Source organism: Opisthocomus hoazin, chromosome 39, assembly GCF_030867145.1.
Source record: "Opisthocomus hoazin isolate bOpiHoa1 chromosome 39, bOpiHoa1.hap1, whole genome shotgun sequence".
In the NCBI taxonomy this organism is placed as follows: domain Eukaryota; kingdom Metazoa; phylum Chordata; class Aves; order Opisthocomiformes; family Opisthocomidae; genus Opisthocomus; species Opisthocomus hoazin.
The window spans coordinates 1,232,638-1,250,367 of NC_134452.1; the positions used below are offsets into that span (position 1 = coordinate 1,232,638).

General features: G+C 68.3%; 1 protein-coding gene across 1 annotated transcript; it reads right to left on the bottom strand.

Moving 5' to 3' along the window:
• Positions 1-177: 177 nt before the first annotated feature.
• On the bottom strand, positions 178-15,265 carry SUPT5H (SPT5 homolog, DSIF elongation factor subunit). Its single transcript, XM_075446167.1, is given in 32 exon segments — positions 178-478; positions 763-846; positions 932-1,063; positions 1,065-1,130; positions 3,390-3,558; positions 4,996-5,154; positions 5,261-5,366; positions 5,681-5,808; positions 8,508-8,610; positions 8,703-8,807; positions 8,889-8,973; positions 9,080-9,205; positions 9,476-9,622; positions 9,704-9,850; positions 9,971-10,126; positions 11,010-11,146; positions 11,233-11,326; positions 11,506-11,611; positions 11,744-11,814; positions 11,893-11,982; positions 12,059-12,184; positions 12,186-12,311; positions 12,401-12,469; positions 12,553-12,583; positions 12,698-12,763; positions 12,859-12,927; positions 13,018-13,087; positions 13,198-13,209; positions 13,643-13,708; positions 13,791-13,950; positions 14,031-14,127; positions 15,180-15,265. Coding segments are annotated over 31 exon segments (3,231 nt in total). The 5' UTR covers positions 14,112-14,127; positions 15,180-15,265; the 3' UTR covers positions 178-334.
• Positions 15,266-17,730: the final 2,465 nt, after the last annotated feature.

Sequence of the window (17,730 nt, forward strand, 5' to 3'; positions counted from 1 at the left end):
GAACCCGCCTCAGCCCCCCGGCGGCGCCGCTTCACCCCCCCTTCCCCCAGCACCGCGGGGCAGAGGGGCCCGGTTCAACGCCCCCCCCCCCGGCTCCAAGGGGCGGGGGGCCCCGGTTCGACCCCCCCCAGCCCCACAGGGACCCCCCGACCCCCGAGGGCAGCGCGGAGGAGGGGGTGCCGTACCCACAGGCCTTTATTTGACACCTAAACCTCGCTACAACCAGCAGAGCAGGGGGGAAGAAAATGGGAGGGGGGGGTTGGAAAGAAAACGGGGGGGACACAAAGAAAATGGGGGGCAGCGGGGGGGGGGGGGGCACGGGGGGGGCCCCCCCTCAGGCCTCCAGCAGTTTGCCGAGGAAGCGGAGGTTGAGGATCTTGAGCTGCTCCTCCAGATCCATGCGGACGATCCCGTCCTCCCCGTCGATGCTGAGCAGGATCCCGGTGGCTTCGCGGTCCTCCCCCAGGATCACCTTTACCTGGGGTGGGGGGGGGGGTTAGTGCCAGGAGGGGGGGGAAAGGGGGAGCTGGGGGGGTCCCAAAGGGGCTTGGGGGGTCCCAGAGGGGCTGGTGTAGCACCCGAGGGGATCTTGAAGGTCCCCAAGAGCCCCTGCGGTGGTGGGGGGAGTGTTCTGGGGTCTGGGGGGGGGGCTGGGGGGTCAGGGGGGGGTGGGGGGGGGGGGGTCTGGTTGGGTCGGTGGGTGGGGGGGCAGTGGGGGCGCTGGGAGGGGTCAGGGCTGGGGGCGGGGGGCTAGGGTCGGGCTGGGGGGGTGACGGGCTCCAGGTGCTCGCTGGAGATGCTCACCACCTTCTCGCTGTCCTTCAGGTAGACGGAGCACATCCCACCCTAGGGGGACAAAATGGGGGGAGTCAGCATCACAGTGGGTGTGTGTGTCCCCCCCAGCCCTGAATGCCCCCTCCCGGGGTCTCACCGTGACGCTGCGGATGACGCCGGTCTGTCCCACGGCCTGGCTGTCCAGGTAGGTGTCACGGACCTTCACCTGGATGTCGGTGGTCACCCAGTCGCTGGAGCTCTGCTCGATCCCCGAGCCGGGGGTGTGGGGGGTTGTACCCCCCCGGGGAGGGGGCCCCGGGGGTCATGGGGCTGTAGCCCACCGGGCTGGGGCTGGGCTGGCTGGCGAGGAGAGAGAGGAGGCAGCGCTGGGGGGGGTTTGGGGGCTATGAGAGGGGTTTGGGGGTTGTAGGGGACAACAAGGGGGATTGTAGGGGGGCTATGAGGGGGTTTGGGGGTTATAGGGGGTTTAGGGGGCTATGAGGGGGTGTAAGGGGTCACACTGGGGGGGTTTAGGGCTTGCAGAGCGGCTATATGGGGACTATGAGGGGATTTAGGGGGGCGTATAGAGACTATGAGCGGGTGCAGGAGAGTTTAGGGGAGCTATGGGGGCACGTGGAGGGCTACACGGGGACTATGAGAGCATTTAACGGGGTGCAGGGAGGTTATAAGGCAGTTTAAGGGGGTGTGGGGACACATAGGGGGTTATATTGGGACTATGAGGGGGCATGGGGGGCTACAATAGGGTTTAGGGGGTATATGGGGGCTATGAAGGGGTTCAGGGGCATAGGGGGGGGCTACAATAGGGTGTGGGGGTATATGGGGACTATGGGAGCATGTAGGGGGTTATACTGGGACTACGAGGGGGTTTAGCAGGGTTTAGGGAGGCTATCAGGGGGTTTAGGGGGGCTATGAAGGGGTTTAGGGGGGCTATGGGAGCGTGTAGGTGCTACACAGGGACTATGGGGGGGTTTAGCAGGGTTTAGGGAGGCTATCAGGGGGTTTAGGGGGGCTATGAAGGAGTTTAGGGGGGCTATGGGAGCATGTAGGTGCTACATGGGGACTATGGGGGGGTTTAGCGGGGTGTAGGGAGGCTATCAGGGGGTTTAGGGGGGCTATGAAGGGGTTTAGGGGGGCTATGGGAGCATGTAGGTGCTACTCGGGGGACTATGGGGGGGTTTAACAGGGTTTAGGGAGGCTATCAGAGGGTTTAGGGGGGCTATGAAGGAGTTTAGGGGGGCTATGGGAGCATGCAGGTGCTACACAGGGACTATGGGGGGTTTAGGGAGGCTATCAGGGGGTTTAGGGGGGCTATGAAGGGGTTTAGGGGGGCTATGGGAGCATGCAGGTGCTACATGGGGACTATGGGGGGGTTTAGCGGGGTGTAGGGAGGCTATCAGGGGGTTTAGGGGGGCTATGAAGGGGTTTAGGGGGGCTATGGGAGCATGCAGGTGCTACACGGGGACTACGGGGGGGTTTAGCGGGGTGTAGGGAGACTATCAGGGGGTTTAGGGGGGCTATGAAGGAGTTTAGGGGGGCTATGGGAGCATGTAGGTGCTACATGGGGACTATGGGGGGGTTTAGCGGGGTGTAGGGAGACTATCAGGGGGTTTAGGGGGGCTATGAAGGAGTTTAGGGGGCTATGGGAGCATGCAGGTGCTACACAGGGACTATGGGGGGGGTTTAGCAGGGTGTAGGGAGGCTATCAGGGGGTTTAGGGGGGCTATGAAGGGGTTTAGGGGGGCTATGGGAGCATGTAGGTGCTACACAGGGACTATGGGGGGGTTTAGCAGGGTGTAGGGAGGCTATCAGGGGGTTTAGGGGGACTATGAAGGAGTTTAGGGGGGCTATGGGAGCATGTAGGTGCTACACGGGGACTATGGGGGGGTTTAGCGGGGTGTAGGGAGGCTATCAGGGGGTTTAGGGGGGCTGTGAAGGGGTTTAGGGGGGCTATGAAGGGGTTTAGGGGGGCTATGGGAGCATGTAGGTGCTACACAGGGACTACGGGGGGGTTTAGCGGGGTGTAGGGAGGCTATCAGGGGGTTTCTGGGGGTGTAGGGGGTTATATGGGGACTACAAGGGGGTTTAGGGGGGCTATGAAGGGGTTTAGGGGGGCTATGGGAGCATGTAGGTGCTACACAGGGACTACAGGGGGTTTAGTGGGGTGTAGGGGGACTATCAGGGGGTTTAGGGGGGCTATGAAGGAGTTTAGGGGGGCTATGGGAGCATGTAGGTGCTACATAGGGTCTATGGGGGGGTTTAACAGGGTTTAGGGAGGCTATCAGGGGTTTTAGGGGGGCTATGAAGGAGTTTAGGGGGGCTATGGGAGCATGTAGGTGCTACACAGGGACTATGGGGGGGTTTAGCAGGGTGTAGGGAGGCTATCAGGGGTTTTAGGGGGGCTATGAAGGGGTTTAGGGGGGCTATGGGAGCGTGTAGGTGCTACACAGGGACTACGGGGGGTTTAGCGGGGTGTAGGGAGGCTATCAGGGGGTTTCTGGGGGTGTAGGGGGTTATATGGGGACTACAAGGGGGTCTAGGGGAGCTACAAGGGGGTTTGGGGGGCACGGGGGGGCTGTGAGGGGGTCTGGGGGTACCTGGTAGGCCATGGGCGAGGGCGTGGGGTGGTAGCTGGCCGGCGAGTGGGTGTTCTGGTAGCCCACGGGGCTGGGGGCCACTTGGTGGTAGCTCTGGGGGCTGGGGCTGGGCTGGTAGGAGCCCTGCGGCGAGGGGACGGCGTAGGGCGAGAACTGGTCCGTGTTGTACCTGGGGGGGGGGGGAAGCGGCGAGGTGGCACCCCCAGCGCGCGATTTGGGGGGGCTCCGGGGACAGGGTCCGAGGGTTTGGGGTCCTCCAGGGCCAACCTGCGCCCTGGGGCACAGCTGCCCCCCGGGGCTGGGGTGCGAGGGCCCCCCCGGAGCAGCTCTCCCCCAGGATCACGGTTTGGGGGCTCCTGGGGCTGTGGCTTCACCCCGGGACCCCGATTCAGGGGCTGTGGGGCCTTGGCTGCCCCCCAGGGCCGTGGTTTGGGGTCCCCCAAGAGCAGTTTCCCCCCCAGGGCCGTGGTTTGGGGTCCCCCAGGAGCAGTTTCCCCCCCAAGGCCATGGTTCGGGGTCCCCCAGGAGCAGTTTCCCCCCAGGGCCGTGGTTTGGGGGTCCCCCAAGAGCAGTTTCCCCCCAGGGCCATGGTTTGGGGTCCCCCAGGAGCAGTTTCCCCCCCAAGGCCATGGTTCGGGGTCCCCCAGGAGCAGTTTCCCTCCAGGGCCATGGTTTGGGGTCCCCCAGGAGCAGTTCCCCCCAGGGCCGTGGTTTGGGGTCCCCCAGGAGCAGTTTCCCCCAGGGCCATGGTTTGGGGTCCCCCAGGAGCAGTTTCCCCCTGAGGTTCCCCCCAGGGCCATGGTTTGGGGTCCCCCAGGAGCAGTTTCCCCCCAGGGCTGTGGTTTGGGGTCCCCCAGGAGCAGTTCCCCTCAGGGCCATGGTTTGGGGTCCCCCAGGAGCAGTTTCTCCCCAGGTTCCCCCCAGGACTGTGGTTTGGGGTCCCCCAGGAGCAGTTTCCCCCCAGGGCCGTGGTTTGGGGTCCCCCAGGAGCAGTTTCCCCCCAGGGCCATGGTTCGGGGTCCCCCAGGAGCAGTTTCCCTCCAGGGCTGTGGTTTGGGGTCCCCCAGGAGCAGTTTCCCCCCAGGGCCATGGTTTGGGGTCCCCCAGGAGCAGTTTCCCCCCAGGTTCCCCCAGTGCCATGGTCTGGGGTCCCCCAGGAGCAGTTTCCCCCCAGGGCCATGGTTTGGGGTCCCCCAGGAGCAGTTTCCCCCCAGGTTCCCCCAGGGCCATGGTTTGGGGTCCCCCAGGAGCAGTTTCCCCCTGAGGTTCCCCAAGGCCATGGTTTGGGGTCCCCCAGGAGCAGCTTCCCCCAAGGCCATGGTTTGGGGTCCCCCAGGAGCAGTTTCCCTCCCGGGCCATGGTTTGGGGTCCCCCAGGAGCAGTTTCCCCCCAGGGCCATGGTTTGGGGTCCCCCAGGAGCAGTTTCCCCCCAGGGCCATGGTTTGGGGTCCCCCAGGAGCAGTTTCCCCCCAGGGCCGTGGTTTGGGGTCCCCCAGGAGCAGTTTCCCCCCAGGGCCGTGGTTTGGGGTCCCCCAGGAGCAGTTTCCCCCCAGGACCGTGCTTTGGGGTCCCCCAGGGCCCGCCGTGGGGCACGGTGAGCACTCACATTGCCGGCGTGCCGGGGGTCTGGGGGTTGTAGGGCTGGTTGACTTGGGGGGACGAGGGGTCGGGGTAACCGGGGGTCTGGGGGTTGGGGGTGCCCCCGTAGCCCTGCGGCGAGGGCGTGGGCTCGTCGTCGAAGCCGTACTCGAAGTCCTCGTCGGCCCTGCGTGGGGACAGCCGAGCGTCATCGTCGCAGCGGGGCCACCCCGGGGGGCCGGGGACCCCCGCACGGGCCCGGCCGCGGCGCGGGGGGGCCCCCCAGTACCCACCTGGAGGGCGTGTTGGGGTTGTTGGGGTCCCAGGCTCCGCTCTGGGCGGGCGTGCGGCTGCCGTCGTGCAGCGGCGTCTGCGAGCCGTAGTGCGGCGTGCGGCTGCCTGCCGGGGGGGGTCCGCAGCGGCTCCGTCAGCCCCCGCCGCTGCGGGGACCCCCGGGGACCCCCCTTCTCCCCGTCCCCACCCCCCACCTCAGCCCTGTCCGCCTCCAGGTGATCACCCCGGGGTCCCTGCTGCGTACCCCAATTTCCCATCTTTTCGTGGTCCCTTCCCCCCAAGTCCCCTCTGCGTCCCCCCCAGTCACCTCCATCCAGCCCCCTCCACGTCCCCCAAGGTCCCACTTCGTCCTGGTGCACCCCCCCCGGCAACCCCGGGGTCCCCCCCAGTCCCTGTCCCCCCCCCCCCGTGCCACTCACCGTCGTGCAGGGGGGTCTGCGAGCCGTACATGGGGGTGCGGGAGCCGGAGCCGTACATGGGGGTCTGCGAGCCGTACATGGGGGTGCGCCCGTAGGCCGACGTCATCCCCCCCGGGCGCCGCGAGCCCCTGCGGGGACACACGGGTGTCGGGGGACGGGGACCCCCTCAAAGGGCCCCGCTCACATCTGCAGGTGTCATCGGCCCCCGGGGAGGTCCTGGCCCAAGTGTCACCGGGCCCTAAGGGCCACCCTGACCCATCTCAGGGTCTCCAGGGGCCACCCAGACCCATCTGGGGGTCTCCGAGGGCCACCCTGGCCCATCTGAGGGTCTCTGAGGGCCACCCAGACCCATCTGGGGGTCTCCGAGGGCCACCCAGACCCATCTGGGGGTCTCCGAGGGCCACCCAGACCCATCTGAGGATCTCTGAGGGCCACCCAGACCCATCTGGGGGTCTCTGAGGGCCACCCAGACCCATCTGGGGGTCTCTGAGGGTCACCCTGGCCCATCTGGGGGTCTCCGAGGGCCACCCAGACCCATCTGAGGGTCTCTGAGGGCCACCCGGACCCATCTGAGGGTCTCTGAGGGCCACCCAGACCCATCTGGGGGTCTCCGAGGGCCACCCTGGCCCATCTGAAAGTCTCCAAGGGCCACCCAGACCCATCTGGGGGTCTCCAAGGGCCACCCTGGCCTTCCTGGGGGTCTCCAGGGGCCACCCTGGCCCATCTTGGGGTCTCTGAGAGCCACCCAGACCCATCTGGGGGTCTCTGAGGGGCACCCTGGCCTTCCTGGGGGTCTCCAGGGGCCACCCCTGGCCCATCTGGGGGTCTCTGAGGGCCACCCAGACCCATCTGGGGGGTCTCTGAGGGCCACCCAGACCCATCTGGAGGTCTCTGAGGGCCACCCAGACCCATCTGGGGGTCTCTGAGGGCCACCCTGGCCCATCTGAAAGTCTCCAAGGGCCACCCAGACCCATCTGGGGGTCTCCAAGGGCCACCCTGGCCTTCCTGGGGGTCTCCAAGGGCCACCCTGGCCCATCTTGGGGTCTCCGAGGGCCACCCAGACCCATCTGAGGGTCTCTGAGGGCCACCCAGACCCATCTGGAGGTCTCTGAGGGCCACCCAGACCCATCTGGGGGTCTCTCAGGGCCACCCTGGCCTTCCTGGGGGTCTCCAAGAGCCACCCAGACCCATCTGGGGGTCTCCGAGGGCCACCCAGACCCATCTGGGGGTCTCTGAGGGCCACCCTGGCCTTCCTGGAGGTCTCCAGGGGCCACCCTGGCCCATCTTGGGGTCTCTGAGGGCCACACAGACCCATCTGGGGGTCTCTGAGGGCCACCCAGACCCATCTGGAGGTCTCCAAGGGCCACCCTGGCCCATCTGAGGGTCTCTGAGGGCCACCCAGACCCCTCTGGGGGTCTCTTGAGGGCCACCCAGACCCATCTGGGGGTCTCTTGAGGGCCACCCAGACCCATCTGGAGGTCTCTGAGGGCCACCCTGGCCCATCTGAGGGTCTCTGAGGGCCACCCAGACCCATCTGAGGGTCTCTGAGGGCCACCCAGACCCATCTGGAGGTCTCTGAGGGCCACCCAGACCCATCTGGGGGTCTCTGAGGGCCACCCTGGCCTTCCTGGGGGTCTCCAAGAGCCACCCAGACCCATCTGGGGGTCTCCGAGGGCCACCCAGACCCATCTGGGGGTCTCTGAGGGCCACCCTGGCCTTCCTGGAGGTCTCCAGGGGCCACCCTGGCCCATCTTGGGGTCTCTGAGGGCCACACAGACCCATCTGGGGGTCTCTGAGGGCCACCCAGACCCATCTGGAGGTCTCCAAGGGCCACCCTGGCCCATCTGAGGGTCTCTGAGGGCCACCCAGACCCCTCTGGGGGTCTCTTGAGGGCCACCCAGACCCATCTGGGGGTCTCTTGAGGGCCACCCAGACCCATCTGGAGGTCTCTGAGGGCCACCCTGGCCCATCTGAGGGTCTCTGAGGGCCACCCAGACCCATCTGAGGGTCTCTGAGGGCCACCCAGACCCATCTGGGGGTCTCCGAGGGCCACCCTGGCCCATCTGAAAGTCTCCAAGGGCCACCCAGACCCATCTGGGGGTCTCCAAGGGCCACCCTGGCCTTCCTGGGGGTCTCCAGGGGCCACCCTGGCCCATCTTGGGGTCTCTGAGAGCCACCCAGACCCATCTGGGGGTCTCTGAGGGCCACCCTGGCCTTCCTGGGGGTCTCCAGGGGCCACCCTGGCCCATCTGGGGGTCTCCGAGGGCCACCCAGACCCATCTGGGGGTCTCTGAGGGCCACCCAGACCCATCTGGGGGTCTCCAGTTCCACCCTGGCCCATCTGAGGGTCTCTGAGGGCCACCCAGACCCATCTGGGGGTCTCTGAGGGCCACCCAGACCCATCTGGGGGTCTCTGAGGGCCACCCAGACCCATCTGGGGGTCTCTGAGGGCCACCCTGGCCCATCTTGGGGTCTCTGAGGCCACCCTGGCCCATCTTGGGGTCTCTGAGGGCCACCCAGACCCATCTGGGGGTCTCTGAGGGCCACCCTGGCCTTCCTGGAGGTCTCCACGGGCCACCCTGGCCCATCTTGGGGTCTCTGAGGGCCACACAGACCCATCTGGGGGTCTCTGAGGGCCACCCAGACCCATCTGAGGATCTCTGAGGGCCACCCAGACCCATCTGGGAGTCTCTGAGGGCCACCCTGGCCTTCCTGGAGGTCTCCAGGGGCCACCCAGACCCATCTGGGGGTCTCCAGGGGCCACCCTGGCCCTTCTGGGGGTCTCTGAGGGCCACCCCGTCCCCGGTGTCCCCGTCCCCCCACTCACACAGTGGTCAGGCGCTGGCGGTCCACCGAGATGGTCTGGCAGGTGGAGTGCAGCTCCACGCGCGCCGTCGACTCCGTCGCGTCCTTCACCACCCCGATGTAGCCTGCGGGGCGGGCGGGGGGGGCTCAGGGTGGGGGGCTTGGGGGTCCCCAAAGCCCCCTGCCCTGTTCAGGGGGGGGACAAGCAGGCACCCACCTTTGTAGGGTCCTTGGGAGATGCGCACCGTCTGCCCGATGAGGTCGTTATCCCGGCGCCCGCGCCCGCGGCTCATGCCGCCGCCGCCGAAGCCGCCGCGTTGGCCTGCAGGATCGGGACGGGGACGGCTCGGGGGGGTCCTTGGGGACACCCCCACGGCCTCGGGGACACCCCCCCAACACTCACCAGCCCCGCTGGGGTGCATGGGGCTGCTGATGCGGGGGCTCATGGGGGTGAAGCCGCCCACCGTGAAGTTGGTGACGTCGCGTGGCTGCGAGGAGGAGAGAAAACGTCACCCGGAGAGGGGGGGACAGCGGCAAAACGGGGGGGGCAGCGGCAAAACGGGGGGGCAGCAGCATCCCCCCGTGGGTCCCCACCTTGGAGCCGCCCGCCAGGACGAGGTGCCGGGTCTTGCAGACGAACATGCCGCCGTTCTCCACCAGCTTCTTGCAGTGCAGGAAGGCGAAGCCCCGGAAGAGGTGCCGGATCTCCCCCTCGCGGCCCTGCCCCGGGGAAAAGTCGGGGTTCAGCCCCGGATCCGGTGTCCCCTCAGTGCCGGGAGGGATGCGGGGGGGCACCGGGAGGGTCCCCAATGCAGCAGGGACCCTCCCCCCGGTGCGAGGAGAGACCCAGCTCACCCCCCGAGACGGTGCCCGCGGCGTGGACAGACCCCAAGCAGCACCAGCGTGGACCCAGGGCGCATCTGGGGTCCCCAAAAGCACCGGGAAGGACCCGCCGCGCCCCCAGGACCCCCCCCCCTCAAAGCCCCCTACCGAGTGCGGCCCGTCGATGACTTTGACGATGTCCTTGACGTGGATGTTGTTCTGCTCCGAGTCGAGGGCGACGGCGAAGCGGTTGTCCTTCTTCCTGGTGACGGCCTGGTGCCGCACCGTCACCACCTTCCCGTACATGTTCAGCACCTGCGGGGACAGCGAGGGGCTGGGAAGAGAGGGGGGGGCCAAAACCAAGGACCCCCAAAGCCCCAAAGAGCTGGAACCCACCTGGAAGGTCTCCCGCTCCAGGCGGACGATGACGCCCACGGTTTGGGGGTCCAGCTGCACCAGCTCGCCCCACTCGTGCTGTCCCCCCACGTCCACGCCGGACGCCGTCTCCGAGCAGAGCTGCAGGTCCCGTGGCAGAACCTTGAGCTGGAGGCGAGGAGCGTGAGATGGCAGCCATGTCCCCCTCTTCCTGCCCCCCAAAACCAGTCCATTTCGGGGCCGGACACGGCACCGAGCTGGAGGTGTCCCCCCCCCCCACGTCAATACCTCGTGCATGGTGAGGTCGGAGAAGAGGATGACGAAGTTCTCCTCCACCCTCACGATCAGCCCCGTGTCGCCCTCGAAACGCCCCGCGATCACCTTGACGTGGTCGCCCATCTTGAAATACTTCCGCAGCTCCTGAGCTGGGAACTCCAGCATGTCCTGGGGTGGGGGGAGGGGGCAAAGAGTGTGGCCAGCAGGAGGAGGGAGGTTCTCCTTCCCCTCTACACTGCCCTGGGGAGGCCTCATCTGGAGTCCTGTGTCCAGTTCTGGGCTCCCCAGTTCAAGAAAGATGAGGAGCTACTGGAGAGAGTCCAGTTCTGGGCTCCCCAGTTCAAGAAAGATGAGGAGCTACTGGAGAGAGTCCAGCTCTGGGCTCCCCAGTTCAAGAAAGATGAAGAGCTACTGGAGAGAGTCCAGTTCTGGGCTCCCCAGTTCAAGAAAGATGAAGAGCTACTGGAGAGAGTCCAGTTCTGGGCTCCCCAGTTCAAGAAAGATGAGGAGCTACTGGAGAGAGTCCAGCGGAGGGCTACGAGGATGAGGAGGGGACTGGAGCATCTCCCCTACGAGGAGAGGCTGAGGGAGCTGGGCTTGTTCAGCCTGGAGAAGAGAAGGCTGCGAGGGGACCTTAGAAATGCCCATAAATATCTGCAGGGTGGGGGTCAGGAGGATGGGGCCAAGCTCTTTCCAGTGGTGCCCAGTGACAGGACAAGGGGCACCAGGCACAAACTGGAGCAGAGGAAGCTCCAGCTGAACATGAGGAAGAACTTCTTCCCTCTGAGGGTGCCGGAGCCCTGGCCCAGGCTGCCCAGGGAGGCTGGGGAGTCTCCTTCTCTGGAGATATTCCAGCCCCGCCTGGACAAGGTCCTCTACAACCTACTGTAGGTGACCCTGCTTGGGCAGGGGGCTGGGCTGGGTGACCCACAGAGGTCCTTCCAACCCTTACTATTCTGTGATTCTATGAAAGAGGACAACGTGGGCATGGGAAGCGGGGCTGGGGGGGCCCGGGGAGGCCACCGGCGTCGCTGCCCGGGGTCTGCCTGACCTTCAAGTCCTCGTGCTTGGGCATGATGGTGATCTTGTTGCCGTCGACGCTGAGGATCTTGCCCTGCAGGTTGATCAGCTCGCCCTCGCACACCTCCACGTTGTCCCCGGGCTGGAAGTTGTGCTCCCGCTCCTTCCCTGCGGCGATGACTGGGGACGGTGAGGGGACGGCACAGCGAGGGGCTTGGCGGGGGGGGGGGACACGGCGGTGGCCACCCGCTTACCCGTGCCCTCCGTCACCACCTCCAGGTCGATGCCTTCGGGCTGGTCCTCGAACTTCTCCAGCTCCGACAGGGTGGGCTTCACGCCCTCCGTTATCTGCCCAGAGCAGAGCCGGTGGCCAAACCGCCCCGTCCCACCCCGAAACGCGCCCGGGTCGGCGGCACCGGCCCCGCCGCCCTCCCACCCCCCCTCGGCGTTCGAAAGGAGACGGTTTGGGGGGGAAAAGTGGCGGGTTTGGGGTTCAACCCGCGGCGCGGCGGGGCGGCAGCGCTCACCACGGCCGACATGGCGAAGCTCTTGAAGAGGAATCCCTTGCGGCTGTAGCGGTTGCCCTCGAAGATGAGGAAGTCCCCATCGGATGCCACGTCACCTCCCAAGGACCTGGAATGAACCCCGAGTCACCCCCTCGCTGGGCAGGAGACCCCCCCAGGGATGACAGCCGTCCCTCGGCGAGGCCGGCTCCCCCAGGGGGGGACGTGTCTGATGCCCCCCGGCACGGTGACGCTCGCCTACCGGATCTTCTCGGCGTCGAAGAGCCGCTGCGGGGGCCGCTTGAACTTCTTCCTCTTGGCGAACCAGTCTTTCTGCGGGGCGGGGGGCAGCAGGGGGTCAGCGAGGGGCGGCGGCGGCGCGGCGGCGGCGGCGGGCACCGATCCCCTTACCAGGCTCATGCGGGCTTTGATGCGGTCGAAGTCGATGCGGGGGATCATCTTGAGGGAGATCTGGTTCTGGCTGGGCTCCACGTAGTCGACCTTGGGGGGTGCAGATGTGGGGTGAGCCGGGTGCGGGGGCTCCCCCCCCACCCCGGCGTCCCCGTTCGCTCCTCACCTGGGCGATGTCGTCCTTGTAGATCCCCCGTTTGAGGCGCACCCACGACTTGGGCTTGAGGTTGGTGACCTCCTTCACCACCTTGAGGACGTCGGTCATCTCCTTGATGGGGACCATCTGCTGGTTTCCAGTAGCCCATGCGCAGGTTGCCAACCCCCTCGATCGCCTGCTTGACGTGCGTCTGCTTGTAGGCCTCCACGTAGATGTAGCCCTTGACGTGCTCGGGGGCCACCACCGACTTGATCTGCAGGGGCTGGGGGGGCGAGGGGAGGCGTTGGGGACGCGCTGGGGACACCACGGTGTCCCCCCCCCTCCTCGCCGGCCGTCGCCCCGCGGCCTCACCGTGTCGGTGAACTGGTAAGCGATGAACTTGCGCATGAGGGCGATGGCCGTGGCGCGCTCCTCGCCGATCTGGGGACAAAAACGAGGTTTCAGGGTGCGTGGCCCCCCCACGTCGCACCCAGCCCGGCCCTGCGCCCCCCCCCAGCACCCACCTTGCACTTCACAGTCCAGAGATTGGGGTCCCTGCGCGGGGGCAGAGAGGGGAATGCCGTTACGGGGTGCCTCGTCGCCATTTGCACCTTTTTCCCCCCAAAATCACGGGGGTTCCCCGCCCCCCCCCCACTCTGTGGGACTCACTTGACTCCGGGCAGCAGCTGCTGCTGCGTGATGTCATCCGAGAGCTCGTCGGAGCCGCCGTAAACGCTGGGAAAATGGGAAAATGATAAAAAAATAACGCAAAGGAGGGGGGGGGTGGGAGGGGGGGGCCGCTCCCCGCCGCGCTGCGGCCGGCGACTCACGTCTCTCCCACCGAGGACTTGGCGTATTTCTTCATGTAATACTCGCCCAGCTCCTCCTCACGCTGGTCCCTGCGGAGAGAAAAGGTTGGGGGGAGGGGGGGGACGATGTCAGCGCAGCCCCCGACAGCCGGACGGACACACGGACGGAGCCGCCGTCACCTCCAGAGGTTCTGCAGCCGCCGGGCGCCGGAGCGATCCTCGTCCAGCACCACGTTGTCGATGTTGGAAGCTGCGAGGAAGAGGAAGGTCGGGATCTCGGCGCCGGGGGACGGCGCCGGGGGTGGGGGGACAGACCCCGAGGGGAAATGGGGGGGGGGCGGTGGGGTGAGGTGGGCTTACCTTCGATCTCTTCTGCTGGGGAGGAAGGAGAGACGGTGGAGAATGGAGCAAATAATAGCGGCAAAACCACCCGCGGGTGAGGGGGGGAACAAAGGGGACGGAATCAAACTCCAGGCGGCGGCACGGGGGCAGGCGGGGGGGGGGGGGGAACAAAAGCAAAATAAAACCCCAGGCGAGCGCGGATGAGATGTGCTGACGGACACGGGGGGGGGACGGACGGACGGACAGCGGGGGGTAGGGGGGACGCGCTGGCCCTCCCGCCCCCGGCGATGGGTTTCGGGGGGGGAAAAGGGGCTGGGGGGGGGGTTAAGAGGCAGAGGGTGCCCGCTGGCCCCCCCAAGAGCTGTGCCTCCGTCCTCTTCCTCAGGCCTTGGGGGCGGGGAAGGGACACGGGGGGAGCCCCGAAGCCGTGGGGGGAGCCCCGAAGCCGTGGGGGGGCCCTCACCTTTCTCCAGGATGTCCTCGGCCCCGTCCTCCCACTGGTCCTCGTCCTCGTACTCGTCATCCACGTCTGGGGGGGGTCAGGGCGGTGAGCGGGGCCGGGGGGGTGGCAGCGACCCCCCCAAACCCCCCCCATGCCCCCCGCAGCTCACCGGCCTCATCCAGGATGAAGCCGCCGTGACGCGGCTTCTTGGCCGGTCGATCATCATCTTCCTCCTCTTCCTCCTCATCGTACTCCTCCTCTTCTTCCTCCTCCTCCTCCTCGGCCTCCTCCTTCTCGCTGCCGGCCACGCTGGCGCGCTCCTCCTCGGCCTGGGGGGGTCTGGGGGTCGTAAGGGAAAGCACCCACACACACACAGCCCCCCCCGAGCGGCTGCAGCCTTCAGCCTCACCTCGTTCTCCTCAGCCTCCTCGGCCTCGCTGCTGCGCTCGCTCTCGTCCTCCGAGAAGTTGCTGTCGTCGCTGTCCGACATGGCGGCGCTGGGGGATCTGGGGGGAGATGGGGGGGTCCCAGGGGCGAACGCTGGGGTCTGGGGGTGTCCTGGGGAGGTCTGGGGTGGTCTAGGGGCTCTGGGCATGTCCCAGGGGGGGTCTACGGGTGCTCCAGGAGAGTCTGGGGGTGTCCTGGGGGGGTCTGGGGTGGTCTAGGAGGTCTCGGCATGTCCCGGGGGGGGCGTCTACGGGTGCTCCAGGAGAGTCTGGGGGTGTCCTGGGGGGGTCTGGGGTGGTCTAGGGGGTCTGGGCATGTCCTGGGGGGGGTCTATGGGTGCTCCAGGAGGGCCTGGGGGTGTCCTGGGGAGGTCTGGGGTGGTCTAGGAGGTCTGGGCATGTCCCGGGGGGGGGTCTACAGGTGCTCCAGAAGGGTCTGGGGGTGTCCTGGGGAGGCCTGGGGTGGTCTAGGGGCTCTGGGCATGTCCCGGGGGGGGGTCTACGGGTGCTCCAGGAGAGTCTGGGGGTGTCCTGGGGGGGTCTGGGGTGGTCTAGGGGGTCTGGGCATGTCCCGGGGGGGGTCTACGGGTGCTCCAGGAGGGTCTGGGGGTGTCCTGGGGGGGTCTGGGGTGGTCTAGGGGCTCTGGGCATGTCCCGGGGGGGGGTCTACGGGTGCTCCAGGAGGGCCTGGGGGTGTCCCGGGGGGTGAGCAGTGGGGTCTGGGGGTGTCCCGGGGGGGGTCTGGGGGTGCTCCAGGAGGGCCTGGGGGTGTCCCGGGGGGTGAGCAGTGGGGTCTGGGGTGTCCCGGGGGGGTCTAAGAGCGCTCCGGGGGGGTACCAGGGGGTCTGGGGGGTGTCCCGGGGGGTGAGCAGTGGGAGTTAAGGGTGTCCCGGGGGGTCTGCAGCTGTCCCCAGGGGATGAGCGGGGGAGTCTGGGGGTGTCCCAGGGGGGTCCGGGGTGTCCCGGGGCTGGAAGGGACCCCCCCCGGCGCAGACCCACGCCCCGGAACGGCCCTACCGGGACCCCCCACCATGGGCCCGAGCCCCAGACCTGACCCCGGGGGGTGTCACGGGGGCGGTCGCAGCCCCGGGGAGGCCCCGCCGCCACCTTACCCCGGAGGGGAGGGCGGCCCCGCTCCGCGCTAGGCCCCGGCCCGGCCCCTCGCCCGGCCGCGGCCCCGCTCCGCTGCCGGCCCCGCTCCCGCCGCGGCGCGGCCCTCGGCCCACCCCGGCCAGGCCCCGCTCCCGGTCCAGGCCCCGCCGCCGCCTCTCGCGAGAGCCGCCGTCCTGTCACGTGACGCGGCGGCGGCTCTCGCGAGAGGCGGCGGCGGGGCCGGCCGCGGTCACGTGCCCTGATGGGCAGCGGGCGACGGCGCCGCGGAGGGGACAAACAAGGGGAGGCGAAGGCGGCGCGGCCAGGCGCACCCCCCCCCCCCCCCCAGCGCCGTGAGCACAGAAGAGCCGGTACCAGAGAAAAACCAGTTTATTGACCAAAAAGCAGACGTTTTCCCCCCAGAACCGGGGCGGGTCCAGCCCCGCCGCCTCCCCCCTTCCCACTGATCCCCCCCCCCCCGCGGGGGTCAACCCCCCCAACCCCCAGCACCGGGACCCCCCCCCCATCCACACTCAGACCCCCACGCCGGGCACCGGGATGCCCCGAGCCCCCTTCATCCCCCTTGAGACCCCCGTGGGAGGCTGGGGGGGGGGGGCTGTGACCCCTGCAGGGCCCCCCCAAAACACTCAGGGCCCCCCCGGGGGGGGCGGGACCCCTCCACGCACCGTGTCTGCGCTCAGCATGGGGCACCAAGGCCCCCCAGCCCGCCCCGCGGCCGCCCTGAGACCCCCGCGGGAGGTTTGGGGGGGGCTGCGACCCCCGCGGGGCCCCCCCCAGCCCCTCAGGGCCCCCCCGGGGGGGGCAGCTTGCCGGTGATCTTGTTGGCCCCCTCGAGCAGGGCGTTGTGGATGTCCTTGGCGCCGGCGATCTGGGCCTTGATGAGGGGCAGGTACTGGGTGTAGGGGAGGGTCTCGCCGGCCCCCCCCTCGCCCTTGGGGGCCGCCGGCACCAGCGCCGGGGCGTGCTTGGCGCTGTCGAAGCTCTGCGAGAGGCACTCGTGGGCCAGGCGCTGGGGGACACGGGGGGGGTCACGGGGGGGCACGGCGCGCCGGGGACGGACACAAGATCGGGGGGGTGGGGAGGGGGGTGAGGACAGAGCTGGGGGGGCCACAGAGTTAAGGGAGAGGGGATCTGGGGGGGCACCCACATCCGTGGGGCCTGCACTGGGGGGTCCCGGCACAGGGGACACAGTGGGGGGGGGCGGGAGGGACAGATACAAGGTCGGGGGGGTGGGGAGGGGGGCGAGGACAGAGCTGGGGGGGCCACAGAGTTAAGGAAGAGGGGGTCTGGGGGGGCACCCGCGTCCGTGGGGCCCATGCTGTGGGGTCCCGGGGGGGGTCCCAGCACAGGGGACACAGCTGGGGGCTGGGGAGGGGGTGAGGACGGCGCTGGGGGGGTCCGGGGGGGGCCCCCAGCAGGGGGTCCCGGGGGGTCACTCACGAGGCAGAGCTCGAGCTGGTCGCAGAGGGCGTAGAACTCCTCCAGGCTCTTGTCGAAGCGCTGCAGGGCCCCGTCGGCGCTTTTCCTGCCGGGGGGGCCCCCGTCACCCCCCCCGCCGCCCCGGGGGGGCACTGGGGAACACTGGGAACGGACTGGGGGGCTGCAGCGGGGACTGGGAGGCAGGGGGGGAGGGCTGGGGGGCGCTAGGATGGTACTGGGGGGACTGGGGAAGGACCGGGATGGGACTGGGGAGTCACTGGGGTGGGGCTGGGGGGTACTGGGGTGGGAGTAGGGGATACTGGGGGTACTGGGATGGGACTGGGTGTACTCAGGCACGACTGGGGTGTACTGGGATGGGGCTAGGCAGTACTGGGGGGCGCTGGAATGGGGCTGGGGGGTACTGTGGTGGGACTGGGGGATACTTCAGGGCACTGGTGTGGGACTGGGTGGTACTGGAATGATACTGGGGGGTACTGGGGGTACTGGGCAATACTGGGATGGGGCTGGGGGGTACTAGGGCAGGACTCGGGTGTACTGGAGCAGGAGTGGGGGGTACTGGGATGCGACCAGGGGGTGGTAGTGTGGGACTGTGGGGTACTGGGACGATACTGGGGGTACTGGAGACTGCTGGGGTGGGGCTGGGGGGTACTGAAGCAGGACTGGGGGGTACTGGGAGCACTGGGATGGGACTGGGGGTACTGGGGACGTCACTCACTGCCCCGTTGTCAATGCTGGAGTTCTGCACCAGGTTCTGCGCCGCCACCTTCATCAGGGTCTGGGGGGGGAAGGGGGTGGGGGGGGCACAGACCACCTGTGCTGGGAGGCCCCGCCTCCCCAGCGGCAGGCCCCGCCTCCCCGGCGGCAGGCCCCGCCCCTTCCCAGCACCACACCCTCACCCAGCACCAAGTCCCGCCCTCTGCCGGTGGGGAACCGCCCACGGAGTCGAGCCCCGCCCCCTGCCGGCGGCAGACCACCTGTGCTGGGAGGCCCCGCCTCCCCGGCGGCAGGCCACGCCCTTTGTCAGCGCCACGCCCTCTCCCGGCGGAAAACTCCGCCCTCTATCGGTGGGGAACAGCCCATGGTGCCAAGCCCCGCCTACCCACGGCGTCA